The 16,005-nt window shown below is 38.7% G+C and overlaps 1 protein-coding gene across 1 annotated transcript; it reads left to right on the top strand.

Annotated features, from left to right (window-relative positions):
* Positions 1 to 12,002: 12,002 nt before the first annotated feature.
* LOC143566267 (pentatricopeptide repeat-containing protein At4g33170-like) lies at positions 12,003 to 15,821 on the top strand. The gene is made up of 2 exons (XM_077053011.1): positions 12,003 to 14,945; positions 15,177 to 15,821. Exons 1-2 carry the CDS (start codon positions 12,517 to 12,519, stop codon positions 15,754 to 15,756), a joined length of 3,009 nt encoding a protein of 1,002 aa, XP_076909126.1. The 5' UTR covers positions 12,003 to 12,516; the 3' UTR covers positions 15,757 to 15,821.
* The last annotated feature ends 184 nt before the right edge of the window (positions 15,822 to 16,005 follow it).

The following is a 16,005-nucleotide window of genomic DNA, read 5'->3' as shown; positions in this document are numbered from 1 at the left end:
ATTTTCATGTTGTTACATCCTCCCAACTTGAAACAAATCTCGTCCTCGAGATTGCTTTACAAGAATAATTGGGGGGTATTTCTTTCTCATTTCCGATTCGAGTTCCCAAGTATATTTGGGCCCTCTATGCGAGTCCCATTTTACTTTCACTATTTTCAAAGTTCGTCCTTTTAATTTCTTTGTTTTCGAATCTTCAATTTTAATTGGACGTTCTACGAATTTTAAATTTTTATTTATTTCTACGTCTTTTAATGGCGTAGCCAAAGATTCGTCGGTCAAACACTTACGCAAATTCGAAACATGGAATACATCATGTATCCCTTGCATTTCCTCGGGCAGTCGCAGACGGTATTCAATATTTCCGATTCGTTCGAGTACCTCAAAAGGTCCAACGAATCGAGGACTCAATTTTCCTTTCTTACCGAAACGAACAACGCCTTTCCAAGGCGAGCCTTTCAATAACACTTTGTCACCAATATTAAATTCTAACGGCTTATGGCGGACATCGGCGTAACTCTTTTGACGATCACGTGCCGTCTTAAGTCGTTATCGAATTTGGAGAATCTTGTCGGTGGTTTCTTGGACAATCTCGGGTCCAGATAACTGATTGTCTCCGGTTTCAGACCAACACACTGGCGTTCTACACTTTTGACCATATAACGCCTCGAATGGTGCGGTTTGAATACTTGCGTGATAGCTATTATTATACAAAAATTCCATTAGGGGTAAGTGGTCGTCCCAACTTCCACCTAAGTCGATCACACAAGCGCGGAGCATATCTTCCAATGTTTGAGTAGTCCTTTCGCTTTGCCCATCGGTTTGTTGGTGATAGGCAGTGCTAAGGTTCAATTTTGTACCAAGAGCTTGTTGGAAGCTTTTCCAAAAGTGAGACGTAAAATGACTGTCTCGATCAGATATTATAGACAGCGGTACTCCATGCAAAGCGACAATGGTGTTTACATAGATACGCGCTAATCTATCCATAGAGTACGACTCATTGATGGGTATAAAGTGTGCAGACTTCGTTAAACGATCCATAATTACCCAAATAGCATTGTGTTGTCGAGTCGTCTTCGGGAGTTTGGTAATGAAATCCATAGTAATTAACTCCCACTTCCAAACGGGAAGTTCGGGTTGCTGAAGCAATCCCGAAGGCTTTTGGTGTTCAGCCTTGACTTGCAAGCAAGTTAAACAATTCGCAACATGCGAAGCGACATCCCTTTTCATTCCATTCCACCAATAGTTTTCTTTGAGATTGTGGTACATTTTGTCGCTTCCGTGATGCATCATGTACTTAGATTTGTGAGCCTCGTTTAAAATATTGTCACGCAATCCTCCAACGATTGGTACCTAAATCCTATTACCGAGTCTAAGGATACCATAGTCACCCTTGACTAACGAGTCAATGGTGCCATTACGATTTTCGTCAGAGACTTGGTTTTCATTGATCTCTTGAGTTTGAGCGGATTTGATTTGCTCAAAGAGATCAATTTGAAGTTCTAGACGCAACGCTCGGACCCTTTTGGGTTTCTCATGTTCCTTGCGACTTAAGGCATCAGCCACGACGTTGACTTTGCCTTCATGGTAAACAATCTCGCAATCATAGTCATTGAGCGTTTCCATCCATCGCCGTTGGCGCATGTTGAGCTCTTTTTGATCGAAAATATGTTTCAAGCTCTTATGATCAGTGTACACGGTAAATCTTACTCCATAGAGATAGTGCCTCCATATCTTAAGTGCAAAAATTATGGTGCCTAACTCTAGATCGTGAGTCGTATAGTTCTTCTTGTGTACTTTGAGTTGACGAGAGGCGTAGGCGATTACTTTCTTGCGTTGCATTAGTACGCATCCCAACCCGAGTGAGACGCGTCACTAATACCACAAAATCCTCAGTACCATCTGGCAAGGCCAGTATAGGTGCTTGGGTGAGCTTTTGTTTAAGCATATCGATCGCCTCTTGTTGCTTCGTTCCCCATTCATACTTGATGTTCTTACGAGTTAAGGAAGTTAAGGGAACATCGATACGAGAAAAGTTTTCGATGAACCTACGGTAATAGCCGGCCAATCCTAAGAAACTTCGGATTTCGGTTGGCGAATTTGGGACCTCCCACTTAAAGATAGCTTCAATCTTAGCGGGGTCCACTTGAATACCGTTAACGTTGATGATGTGACCAAGAAATTGCACCTTGTGCAACCAGAACTCGCATTTCGAGAACTTAGCGTACAATTTCTCGGTTCTAAGGATTTCAAGCAAAGTTCGAAGATGAATTTCATGATCAGCCTTGGATTTAGAATAAATAAGTATGTCGTCGATGAATACGATAACAAATTTATCCAAGTAAGGCTAACCGTGAACGCGGACGGAGCATTAGTAAGTCCAAACGGCATAACCGTGAACTCATAATGTCCATACCTTGTTCGAAAAGCAGTTTTTGGAATGTCTTCGGATTGATCTTTGAGTTGGTGATAGTCGGAACGAAGATCGATTTTTGAATAGAAGCTAGCACCTTGAAGTTGGTCGAAAAGGTCATCAATACGAGGGAGTGGATATCGGTTTTTGATTGTGACTTTGTTCAACGCATGATAATCGATTCACATTCGCATGGAACCATCTTTCTTCTTCACAAACAGAATTAGTGCTCCCCAAGGTGACGAACTTGGTCGAATAAAACCTTTTTCCAAAAGCTCATCGAGCTGTTTCTTCAACTCCTTCATTTCAGTTGGCGCTAAATGATACGGAGCTTTGGCGATCGGAGCAGTACCGGGAATGAGATCAATCCTAAACTCTACTTCACGATCGGGAGGAATTCCGGGGAGTTCATCAGGAAAGGCATCAGAAAAATCAGAAATGATAGGAACATCTTTGATTTCCTTTGGCTTTGATTCTTCAGTAACGTAGGCCATGAATGCAAGGCATCATTGATTCAAATATTTGTTAGCTCTAATCATAGAAATTATGCTAACTTGGCCAGCGTCTTTATCCCCTTCAATTCGAATCGTTCGTTTATCGAGGGCTTGAAGTTCAACGGTTTTGCTATTGCAGATGATACGAGCATAGTTATCGGATAACCAATCCATACCAAGTACAATATCAAAACCAGCCAAACTCATAGGCAATAAACAAATAGGCAAAATATAACCAGCTAAAAGTATTTTTCCGTTTTCAAGGGCTTCGGAGATCTTAACGATTTCGCCACTAGCAGTCTCGACGCTTAGAGTTTTATCTAATTTTGTTAAAGGCTCGTTTAATAGTCTACAAAAGCTATAATCTATAAAACTTAAATTGGCACCCGAATCAAATAAAACTCTAGCATAGGTGTCGTTGACTAGAAACGTACCGGTTATGGTTTCCGGCATGTCAGCGGCCTTCTTTGTGTCGAGTACGAAGACTCGAGCGTTTCCTTTCTTGTTCTGGACACTTCCACCAGCACCACCAGCAGCGGTTTTGTTCTTTGGGCACTCAAAACTTAAATGACCCATTTCCTTGCAATTAAAGCAAGTCATCTTCTTCTTCCAACAGTTAGCAGCATCATGTCTCGTACGATTACAAAATTCACAGACTTTAGGAGGCGGGGCAAAGTTGCATCTACCCTTGTGGTACCTCCTACATGTCTTGAAAAGTGTTGCATTTGAACTAAAACGGCTTTGATTTGCGCCCTTGCCTTTGTAGTTGGCACCTCCTCCAGTTCTTCCTTGAGTAGCGGTTGTTGTCACCTTCTTGTCCTCTTCCTTGTTGCGGACTAAGCCGCCCATCAAATAACCGGCTAACTCCATCGCGGAGTCGGCGGTTTGAGGTAAATGAGACCTTACCATGTCGCGGATTTCCCGCGGCAATCCCCAATATATCGAGTGACTTTGCTGGACTTTGGGTTAACCAGCTGGGGAACAAGGCGACAATACTCAAGGAACTTGGTATTGTATTCTCGAAGGTTTGTCCCTACGACCTTATGATTAAGGAATTTCGTTTGAATTTGGTCGGTCTCGTGCATAGGACAAAACTTCCCCATCACCATGGCCTTAAATTCATCCCAAGTCAGGCCATACATCACATCTCTTCATTTACTCATTAACAACGCATTCCACCACTCATGCGCTTCTCCATTGAACATTAAAACGGAGTATTGAATCTTCTCTTCCTCGGAGCATTTGCTAGTAATCACAATTGTTTCCATCTCCTCGAGCCACCTCACGGTTGTGATGGCTCCCTTATCACCATGGAACTCCTTTGGTCCATAGTATTTAAAATCCTTGAACGTACACCCACTAACTTTCAATTTCTTAAACTCTCGTTTAATTCCATCACCAGCATTAAACTTATGAACACTCTCCTCATCATGAGAGGGTTTCGGACGGGATTTCACGGATTTTGAAGGATGAACGGAAGGGTTAACAGTTCGAGAATGTTTGGATTGTCTAGATTGAGATCTAAACTCAGATTCTTCCCTCACGGCTTGCTTAATCATCTTTTGGATTTTGTTCATATATTTTTCAGGAATTTCTTCCTCTCGCTTGTTTTCATTTTCATTCTCGGGGCCTTTCCCCTTGTCTCTTATTTCTTTCTCTTTACGAGCATTGTTGTTACTTTGTTCAGACATGTTTCTTTTCTTTTTCAATTAAGTCTGAAATTTTAACAACGTTTCTTTATTAAACACTCATTTTATTTATTACACAACTATATATATATCACAAAGATATATATATATATATATTATATTATCCCATACGTATATATATATATCATCCAATGATATATATATATATATGTGTATATATATATATATATGTATATATATATATATATGTATATATATATATATATATATATATATATATATTACCCTATCATTACATAAGAACGTTTCATACGTTCTTTTTATTTCACATATTATACAAACTATTTTACATATAACACCTTCTTCACCATCTTCAATTCTTCATGAACTTCTTCACAACTTTCGTTAACTTATTGCATTTGCGAAGAAGTGTTTCTCCCATGTTCTTCTTTTTCTTATCTTCCTCATCTACCTTCTTTCTGCAGTCATCGGTTTCGTGCAACACGCGGTCCAGGTGTTCTTCATATGACTGTGGAATTACGTTGGGGTATCCATATTGTGGAGGTGGGTCGCGGTAACCCAGTGTCACCATCTCGTAGTGATTCCTTGGTTTTGGATACAGAACATAGTCCATGTCAGATGAAAGGTAGAGGTAGGTCTTGGCATCTCGCTTCTGTTCTCGGATCTCATCGGCTTGCTCTTGGATCGATGGAATTTCTCCTTGGAATGGTGGGAAGCTTGACGAAGTCCGAATCCTGAGTTTCTCAATGTACTGGACATATGGATCCACAGAACCATAGCTTGCGTTTTGGGAAGTGAGTGATCCTTCCATTGGGCTTAATATCTCATTAGGATTATCAGGATGCTCTTCTTCCGGTTCTTCCTCAGTTTCTTCCTCGGGTTCCTCATCTTCTTCAGGATCTTCTTATTCTTCTGGTTCCTCTTCCTCTTCCGGTTCCTCTTCTTCTGATTCGTCTTCTTCCATGGGTTGTGTAGTCTCAATGTTCATTGAGGGCATCTGGAAAGTCTCAAAAGGCATCATTATTCTCATCTTAGGCTTTCGGGACGGCCCTTCACCATTGTTGGGTTGAGAGTTGACTTCATTAAAAGTGGAGCTTCCGGTATACCATCGGCATTGATCGGAGTGACATTTCATCCAGTCAGAAGATGGGGATCTTGGTTCCTCCTTGATAGGTATATTGGAATGGAAGGCATAAGACGGGTGAGGATTCGGTAAGTATCCGGTTGGATAGTATTGTGGCACCTCCGAGGGTTGGTAAGTTGGAATCTCTGATGGGTGGTACGTCGGTACTTCGGAAGGTTGATACATCGGGATTGTTGGTGGATGATAGCTTGAGTGTCTTGGTGGTTCAACACTTGGTTTTGGTGGACTCTCGGGAACGTCTATCGGATAGTGTCTACTTCCTGGGTAGTATACTGGTTTGGTCAGGTCATGTTCCACATCTTGATTAAAGTACGCTTCATAGTAACCATCACTCATGTTGTCCTCGGGGTAAGGTTCGGCGATTCCGGCTTCCTTGGCCTTGCGTACAAATTCTTCGATATGAGATTTGAACGACATCTAATTTTATGGGTGGTTTAGAATGTAGAGCGGGAAAGAAAGGTTACCAGCCTATCTTATCCCTAAAACACATAAACAATTATTCCCTATACTTGGATCGAAGCTTGGGTATTGTTTTATGATACCCAATTTGCTAAGATCGATGGCTCTGATACCAACCTGTCACACCCCATCTAAAGCCTAGGAGTATGATCAATAGTTGGTACCACAAGTGTAAATAAATCAGAGTTGCATTCATTTAGCGGAAGACTTGTAAAACTTGTGAATTTAAGTTGTAAATATTTACAACACAAAAGTCGGGATGATAAAAGATTCCCGAATTATTTCAAAAGATTACTTATTATATATTACAAAACCACCACCGTTTATATATTTAAGTTTAACAAAAGATCCGAGCCATCGGATATTCAAAGCACTTCGTCACTCCAAGTGCTAAACTTGTTCACCTGCAAAATGTAAGAAAATACGTCAGCAACGAATGCTGGTGAACACCCTGACGCAAAATAAATTCTTTTACTTTATTACCCCTCGAGACTACGCCTGCCTCGGCCCAACGTGGCTTAGGAATAACAAAGTCAAATAACACATTATAAACTAGAGCCTCTATGCTAGGTCACCTCAGTATACACCACAGCGTTCGACTTAGTTAAGTACCTGTAAATATACACATAAGGTCGTACTCCCTGCAGGAGAGCATCCTACGACCAAGGGTGGTGCGATCATGCCCATACATCGCATAGTACCACCTATGTATGGATCCAGACATACGTATACCACAACCTGAGGGCTAGGTTTATACCCTTAGTTATAACGGTTTTAGGAACACATAGTTCCTTGTAAACAGTTTCATATAACAAGTTTGACTTATTTGAAAACAAGTTAAAAAGTTTGGGGGCGTATTCACCTTATCTCTTTAGGATCGGCTTAACTCACCGTCCAAGGGTCTTTCCCTTCTTTATCTCGCACCTATATTACGAGTATAAATATTTGTTAGTCGGATACACGATCCGGCTTAAGACCTTTAGTCTTATTTTATATCTCAATCCTCGATTGAACCTTTAGTTCAATTCTTGTTTACTTGAAAACCTTTAGTTTAAAAGTAAATTATAAACCTTTAGTTTATAATAAAGACCCGACGTTTCTTCTTCTCCAAGAAACGTAATCATTTCTTTTATTATTTAAGAATACTCATTATTCATTAAATAATATTTTCATAACAAAGAATATATACATATATACTTACACACATATATATGTAATCATAATATTCAATATCTATTCTTTTATTTATTTCTTTGTTATGTTTTCTTTTCTTTTCTTTTATCGAGGTATCGAGTATAACCTCGACTTAAGGCTTAAGCCTTTAATATAATATTGAATTCGTTATTAAGCCTAACCTCGTTGGCCTTTAGAAACCCTAGGGACTTGAGCAGCACTCCAACGCCGCTTCTTTCTTGATTGTCAAACAATAACGCCAAGCTTCAACTCTTGTCGACACGCTTATCGAGACTTATCGACATTACAACAACACCTTACTTGGTTGTAATGTGAATGGAGGGTGGCACACACTTCGAGGAAACGTCGGTACGCAAATGAAGGTTTGAGACACGTTTATCAAGGCAATTCGTTTATACGAACTTGGAATTCTAGTGAGATGTTTAAGAGAGAGAGAGAACTGAGTTGTGAGGTGTGTGGAATGAAATCCCGGAGGTTGCTGTTTATAGGAAAAATTTTGGCCCCCATCGCGGTACGCGATGGGTCCCTAGGCTGACCTATCACGTACCGCGATATAGGTCAGCTGAGTCATTGCCTAGGTCTGCCACGTGGAGACACGTGGCAGCCGGTGCGCCACGTGGCAGCCGTTGCGCGCCGTGTTGCCACGTGGTGACACGTGGCAGCACATAGTGCCATCGTGTGCCACGTGGCACACGTGTTAAAACGTGTCAGAAGCTCCATTGTGGTACGCGATGGGCTTCTCCTTTTGTCCATCGCGTAGCGCGATAGGACAGGATTTCAGAATTTTCATTTTTAACCCTCAAGTTTGGAATTTTGGCAATTTTAGTCCCTAGACTTTGGAAAGTTGATACTTTGAACTTGAAATTTTCATGTTGTTACATGAAGTATGGTTGGGTGCTCCGGTAATGGATTTGTTCGTGAACGACGGCGATTGTTCTGGTTGTGGTTGTGACCGGTGTCGGAGTTGGAAGGATGAGGCTGGGGGCGGATCTATGAATGTTAGGATGGATTGTGTTTGAGCGGTTCTTCTGGCAGCGGCGGCGGTGTCGGGTTGTGTTTAGCAGCGGCTGCGACGGTTTAGGGTTTCGGTTTTGTTTGAGCGGTGGGATACCCATTTTGATACCATAAACAATTCTGTTGGTTTATTTCTTCATTCTTCTTTGAAACAAAAGATACCAAAAGGTATAAATACAAGAACCAAATTTAAATAAGGAAAATTATAGAAAATAAAATTATCTTTTTCTATAGTATCTGTCGATCATGTGTCGCAACGTCCGCTGGAATTGTTTTCAATTTTTGGCATACCAATTGAAAAAAAAGTGTTTAAGAGAGGGATATATGTAAATAGCTAAAAAAACTTGAGTTAGCCACTACTCATCATTTATTATTTAACTTCTTCACAAAGACTTATCACCCTACAATCTACAATCTACAGTCTACACTTTCTTCATCATATTCATCGGGCTATGATTGTTCCATCTCTATCACAGTCGCAAAAATATTTGGATAAAGACATTAACGAAAACCGAGCTTCATAACCGATTAACATAATTGAAGTTCAGTTTTGTTTATGGTTAACCAAAGTCATCAGTTATGGTGATGGTTAAGGGTAGAATCTGAATGAATCAAACAACAATTTGCGTACCCCTAACGGATGGAACTATATCACATCAAATACAATATTTATTTGTAGCGTTTAAAGTATAACACAAAATTCTATAAAGAAACTGTTGTGACATGCAGATTATATTATCCTACTTAAATTATAGCCAGTGGCGGATCTAGATCCAAATCTCAGGGGTAACGTTCAAACTTTTTTTTACCGTATTAAATACGCTGTAAACGAAATAGAAACACGATAATAAAATTTAAACACATGGGGTGCATATTTCTCTTCTTCGGTTTTTGAAAACTAGAATTCGAGCCATCACATTCTCTTCTGTTACTTTATCAAACGTTTCTCTTTCGACCGCATAAATTAAAGCATTGTTTAAACACTCATCACCCATTCGATTACGCAAATCCCTTATGATAAACTTCAATTTAGAAAAATATCTTTCAACGGTTGCAGTTGCAACCAGTAAAACCAACGTTAGCTTCAATATTCGATAAACCAAAGGAATGTGACATGCTTTCCGATTTCCACCATTACACGAGCTAGGTCACACATTTCACCAAATTTTGCAGATTTATCATATTCCTTTAAAGTGTGATAAAAGGTCGTAAGATCACCGGATATACACTCTCTTTTTCATTATCAAAATCATTCGGATACAAAATGACACTATATTAGATTTGTCAAATGTAGAAAACGACTCACAAGATTTAAAACAAAATATTTTTCTAACAAACTAATTGAAACTTTACTGAATCTATTTACTGCATACACATAAACGATTGATGCTTATAATATACTGTTAAATAAAGAACTTGAAAGTAAATTTATAAAGTCTATAATATTAATTTAGAATATACTATACAATAACAAAAAGTTAATCACATGTAAAAAAAACAAAAATGCCAAAAACTTATTAAAAGGCTAGTTTTTAATGAAATAAATAAAATAAGCAACTAAAATAAAAATAAAATGATAAAAAATAATATATTTTTTATTAGGGTAAATAATTTAGTAAGGAAATAAATGTAAAGAAGGACCTCTTGAAGTTTAACCACTAAAATATTTAATATTAAATTATGTGTTTCATGCAAAATTTGGTTAATAACACTTGGGTCGTGCCTTAATATAATAAAGGCCCAACAACTCACATAGGAATAATGAGCCCACCAACCCGTTTGATCATCTTTCTTAACTCTTACAGTAACCGATCGGAAAATCTGGTCTTTAAAATCACACTTTCACTCATTTTTTCTCATCTCAAGTGCTATGTATCAATTAACAATAACTAAAGAGGCCTCTTAGGGGTGACATTATATTTGTTCATGGGTAGCGAAACATAAAAAAACGACAGGAAATTAAATTTTTGCACTGCCGACGAAACGTTGAGGGATATCAGATGCTACCCCTATGGCATGCCCCCCCTGATTATAGCTGCCCAAATTATTATATAATATAATTTACAAGTTTGGTGCCGCAAAGCTATGTATCACGGGAACGGGTACGGGACTAGAAAACGGGGACGTTACGGGTACGGGAAAAGACAAAAATAAAAAATTCAAGATACGGGTACGGGAAGGGTATGCCGATAAAATATAAAAAAATACAAATATATTAAACAAAGTCTAAAATAGATTTATATTGATATAAAGTTCAAACTCCAAAAAAAAACTTCCAAACATAGGTTTATATTACTTATCATTTATCAATAATCAAATCGTTTTCAAACTCCGGTTCATTTAGTGAGAGATCGGCAACCTCCAAAAACCCACGGTTCATTTACGGGAACAACAGTAGATGATGCTCCTTGTGTTGTGTAATAATCAATTGATTATTATTATTGAAGAAGAAGATTGATATTTACTAATAACAAGAGGGGAATATGCCGTATTACGAAATAACAATCAACTTTTGCCGTCATAACCCGTAAGGTCGCATAATAATAATTAATAAAGGTTTCATACTTTCATGTTGCTGTCGTCAGCCTATGTAGCCCGTCAAGGCCCATCAGTTGTTTTATAATAGAATAAGTTATGTTTGGAATTTAAAAAAATAATATTAAACCCAAATATTGCAGAAACGTCTTCCCGCATCAAACGTCTCCGATTGGACGAAGCGGTCGCCGAAACTTCCGGCCGTCTCCAAGGCGTTCCCGTCCCCATGCCTTCCCCAATACGGGGACTCGTCCTTTTGTCGCGTTTCGGTGCTTCAGAGCCGCAAAGCTCCGATTGAGTTACTTTACGGCACCTTATTGGTAGTATTTTTTTTGTTTTAGTTTCGGCCAAACATATAATTTAAAAGTTTGGTGCCACAAAGCCCCAATTGGGTCACTTTGCGGCACCCTATTGGTAGTATTTTTTTTGTTTTAGTTTCGGCCATAATAAACGTACTGAAAACCTACCAAATGTGAATTTTCATTTCGTTCTTAATTTTTTTTTTATTATTTTACAAATGATCGAGTTTTACCGAGTGACGCTACACCATTGGTCCACCACGATTTTTATAATATTTTTTATTTTTGTCTTAGTTCCGACTCAACAGCGCATGTAACTGAAATCGACCGAATTCGCGTCGACTTACCGCATCAACACTCGTGTTTTACCACCTCCCGTGTTTTACCCACTTGTCTGGCACAACGCGTCGAGAAAACACTATTTGTATACTATCGATAAATATCAAGTGTCGGTATCACAAAATAGCTTTTTAGACCAATTATTTGACCATTTATACAATTAATTACAACGGATTGCCAAATTGACAGTTTGATCTTTGGCTTAACATGGCTTTGCTAACTCCTGTAATGCTTTGGTGTCTGAGTTCGAGTCCCCTTGGTAGCAAGTTTTAATTTTTTTCATTTCTCTTTTAATTGTTGTTTAATTGTTATATTAATTTTTTTTCCTGAATCAAGTCATTTAGCTACCAGTTTTTTTTAGTTATTCTTTTATTTGTTGTTTGATTATCTATCTATGTATAAAACTATGTTTTTTTTCTTGAAAAAATATGATACTTATTTTTAGGTTTAGTTTCATTCTCTTAATGAACCTAACTGATACCGAACGAACTCGTGCCAACTCGCGGACGCAACACCAATGTTTTTTTTAATAAAATGTGAACTTGTCGAAATTAGTTTTTGGGTTTAGTTTCGGCACCAAAACAGACGTAACCGATACCACCCGAATTCCCGTCTATCCGCTGCTACAATGCATGTGTTTACCAACCAAATAAACGTCGTTTTACATGTTTCTTTTTCCTTTTTTGTGTGTCTTAGGCTATACATATTTTAATGCTATTTTGATCTTTCTATTAGTTTATTTTAGGGTTTAATACATATACCGGCATAAAAGTAATCAATGACGACCAAATTCTTATCAATTTGATTATATATTGTATGAGTTCGAATTGATACCAACTAAATTTTTGTCCCGCCAGATATTTAAATAATCCAAAGTCTACTTGTGCTGGATATTACAATTTTCTTATGGGGACACAGTGGGTTTAATTTGGAGGGAAAACCAATTCCCACACTTTAAATGCAACGGCACTGTAAACTCCGGCGTCCGCTATTCCACCGCCCGATTAGCGATACTCTTCCGGGATCAAATCCCCCTCCTCAAAACACCCGAAACCATTACGCCACCATCGCCACATCTTCCTCTTCAAACTCACCATGGTTACCCTTCATTCGCACCGCAATCGCCCGAAACAACTTACCATTCGGCAAATCAATCCACGCCCTCATCATAACCCACGGCCACACAACATCCGACCGCTTCCTCACCAACAATCTCATCAACATGTACTCAAAATGCGGCGATTTAAACCGCCAACTGTTCGATGAAATGCCTCAACAAGACCTTGTCACTTGGAACTCGATTTTAACCGCCTACGCTTCCTGTAATGATCCTGATATCCAAACTGTAGAAGAGGGTTTTCATCTTTTTAAACTTTTAGTAAAATCGTCCGATGTTTCTTTGACTAAAATGACTTTTGCCCCGATTCTGAAGCTGTGTTTGATGTCGAGTTATGTTACGGCTTCTGAATGTGTTCATGGGTTTGCTGTAAGATTAGGTTTTGAATCTGAGGTGTTTATATCTGGAGCTCTGGTTAATATTTACATCAAGTTTGGGAAAGTGAAAGAAGCCCGGTTGATGTTTGATGACATGGCGGAATGCGATCTAGACACTGTCTTATGGAATGTGATGCTGAAAGCCTATGTGAAAACAGGGTTTCAGAATGAAGCGGTTAGTTTATTATCAGATTTTCATAGGAGTGAAGTTGTCAGTCCCAATGTTGGTAGTTTGCAGTGTGTTATTAACGCGTTTGATGATAATGATAATGAGTTTCTAAAGGAGCAGTTGCAGGCGTATGCTGTTAAGTTATCTTGGACCGATGATGAAGTGTCAAAGATTGTTTCTTGGAACAGGATCATGTCACAACACTACCAATTTGGTGACTATAAATCTGCTATTAAGTGCTTTCTTGACGTGAGCAGGTTAAACATAAAGAAAGATGAAGTCACATTCATCGTGTCTCTATCTTCCGTGGCGTCACTTAGCGACCTAGCACTGGGCGAACAGATTCATGCGACGTCAATAAAAGCAGGTTTTGAAAACTATATTAACATTCCCAATAGTCTTATTAACATGTACTCAAAAATGGGCTGCTTAACATCATCAAGCAAAGTCTTCTTTCAAATGGATGAAACCGATATTGTTTCATGGAACTCAATGATCAACAGTTATGCACAAACCGGACTTTTTGAAGAATCTTTTAACTTGTACATAGATATGTTACAAAAAGGATTCAAACCCGACCATTTCACACTAGCAAGCATGTTAAGATCATGTTCTTCATATTTACATTTAACCGAACAAATTCACACTCACACTATAAAAAACAGGCTCGATAAAGACGCGTTTGTTTCCACAACACTCGTTGATTCTTATTCTAGAAATGGGAAAATGGAACACACAGAGACCCTTTTTGGTAATAAAGACGGGTTTGATTTGGGTTCATATAATGCGATGATATTTGGATATATAAACAATAATAATATTAATAAAGCATGGGAGCTTTTTACATTGATGCACAAAAATGGGGAGAAAGCAGATGAGATAACATTAGCAACCATGGCTAAAGCGTGCGCATTTGGGGTAAGTTTAAAACCTGGCAGGCAAATTCACGGGTATGCGGTTAAGCTCGGAGTGGGTCCCGATTTATATCTTAGTAGCAGCCTTCTTGATATGTATATTAAATGTGGAGATATGAACAATGCACACCAAGTGTTTGATGAAATACCGTCTCCAGATGAGGTTTCATGGACTTCTATGATCTCGGGGTGCGTGGAAAACGGAGGTGGGGATTGCGCGCTTGTTGTGTACCATAAGATGGTGCGGTCGGGTGTGTTTCCCGATGAGTTTACCTACGCTACGCTAATTAAAGCGTGTTGTTATTCGACTGCGTTAGAGCAAGGAAGACTAATTCATGCTAATGCAATCAAGTCAAATTGTGGTGGTGATTATTATGTCAGCACGTCGCTTATCGACTTTTATGCGAAATGTGGTAACATAGACGAGTCGTATCAGTTGTTTAAACGGACCCGTGTCGAGAATATTGTTATTTGGAATGCTATGTTGGTAGGTTTAGCTCAATATGGACATGGAAAACAAGCTCTTGAACTTTTCAATGATTTAAAATCTAACCCGAATTTGATACCTGATCGGGTCACGTTTATAGGGGTGCTTTCGGCTTGTAGTTACTCGGGTTTAATATTAGAAGCGTATGCGTATTTTGATTCAATGGTCAGAGATTACGATATCGAACCGGAAATTGAGCATTACTCATGTCTTGTTGATGCATTAGGTCGAGGCGGGCGGGTTAAAGAGGCCGAGAAGTTGATTACAACTATGCCATTTGAAGCTTCAGGTTCGATGTATCGAGCCTTGCTTGGTGCTTGCAGGTATGGGTGTGAATGGGTCGATTTTGTGCTCAAACTAAACTAAAAACTGAAAACTTGGTTTTTCGGGGTTTTGAAAACTGTTTGGTTTTGTTTTTTTTTCATTTTCTCGGTGGGTTCGGTTCGGTTTCAGTTTTATTGGTTTCATCATTTGGGCTTGAAACTTTTGGAATGAAAAAAACCCCAAAATAATGAATTTGGACCTTAAGTTTCTGTTATTTCGGTTACTTGCAGGGTCCAAGGCGATATGGAAACAGGAAAACGAGTAGCAACAAAGCTTCTCGAACTCGACCCGTTAGACTCATCCGCTTACGTGCTATTATCAAACATTTATGCTGCTTCAAACCAATGGAGTAAAGTAGCCGAGGCCCAGAAAACAATGACCCGCAAGAACGTTAAAAAGGACCCGGGGTTCAGTTGGATCAACATAAAAAGTCAAGATCATGTGTTTGTTGTCGATGATCGGTCACACCCGCAATTTGAGAAAATTTATAATAAAGTTGAGGATGTGATGAAATTGATTAAAGAAGATGGATATGTTGCTGATACTGATTATGTTTTGTTAGATGTTGAAGAAGAAGAAAAAGTGAAGTCTTTATATTATCATAGTGAGAAGCTTGCGATCGCGTTCGGGTTGTTAAATACGCCTCCGGGTACTACGATCCGGGTTATAAAGAATCTTCGGGTTTGTGGCGATTGTCATAACGCGATTAAACATATATCTAAAGTTTTTGGAAGAGAGATTGTGTTGCGTGATGCTAATCGGTTTCATCGGTTTGGTAATGGTGTATGTTCTTGTGGTGATTACTGGTGACACTGAATAAGTTAAGATATTATTAAGGAGTTATTCTTTAATTTATGATGTTGTTTGTATACATAAGTTATATGAACACAACTGTTTTTCGTAAGTCTTGTTATCAAAACACTCATCTGGTTATTTATTTATTTTTATTTTTTTCAAGTAAAATAATTCACATAGACAATGCAGCCCTCGTGAAAATGTTTAAAAAAACGGCTATCCTATATATGAACATGTTTTAGAAACAATGAATTTGAAAATTAA

This window comes from Bidens hawaiensis, unplaced genomic scaffold (genome assembly GCF_021521415.1).
Source record: "Bidens hawaiensis isolate Kalapana, Puna unplaced genomic scaffold, B.hawaiensis_p1.1 tig00022863_1, whole genome shotgun sequence".
In the NCBI taxonomy this organism is placed as follows: domain Eukaryota; kingdom Viridiplantae; phylum Streptophyta; class Magnoliopsida; order Asterales; family Asteraceae; genus Bidens; species Bidens hawaiensis.
Note: the sequence above shows the minus strand (reverse complement) of the source record. Positions and strands in the feature narration are given on the sequence as shown.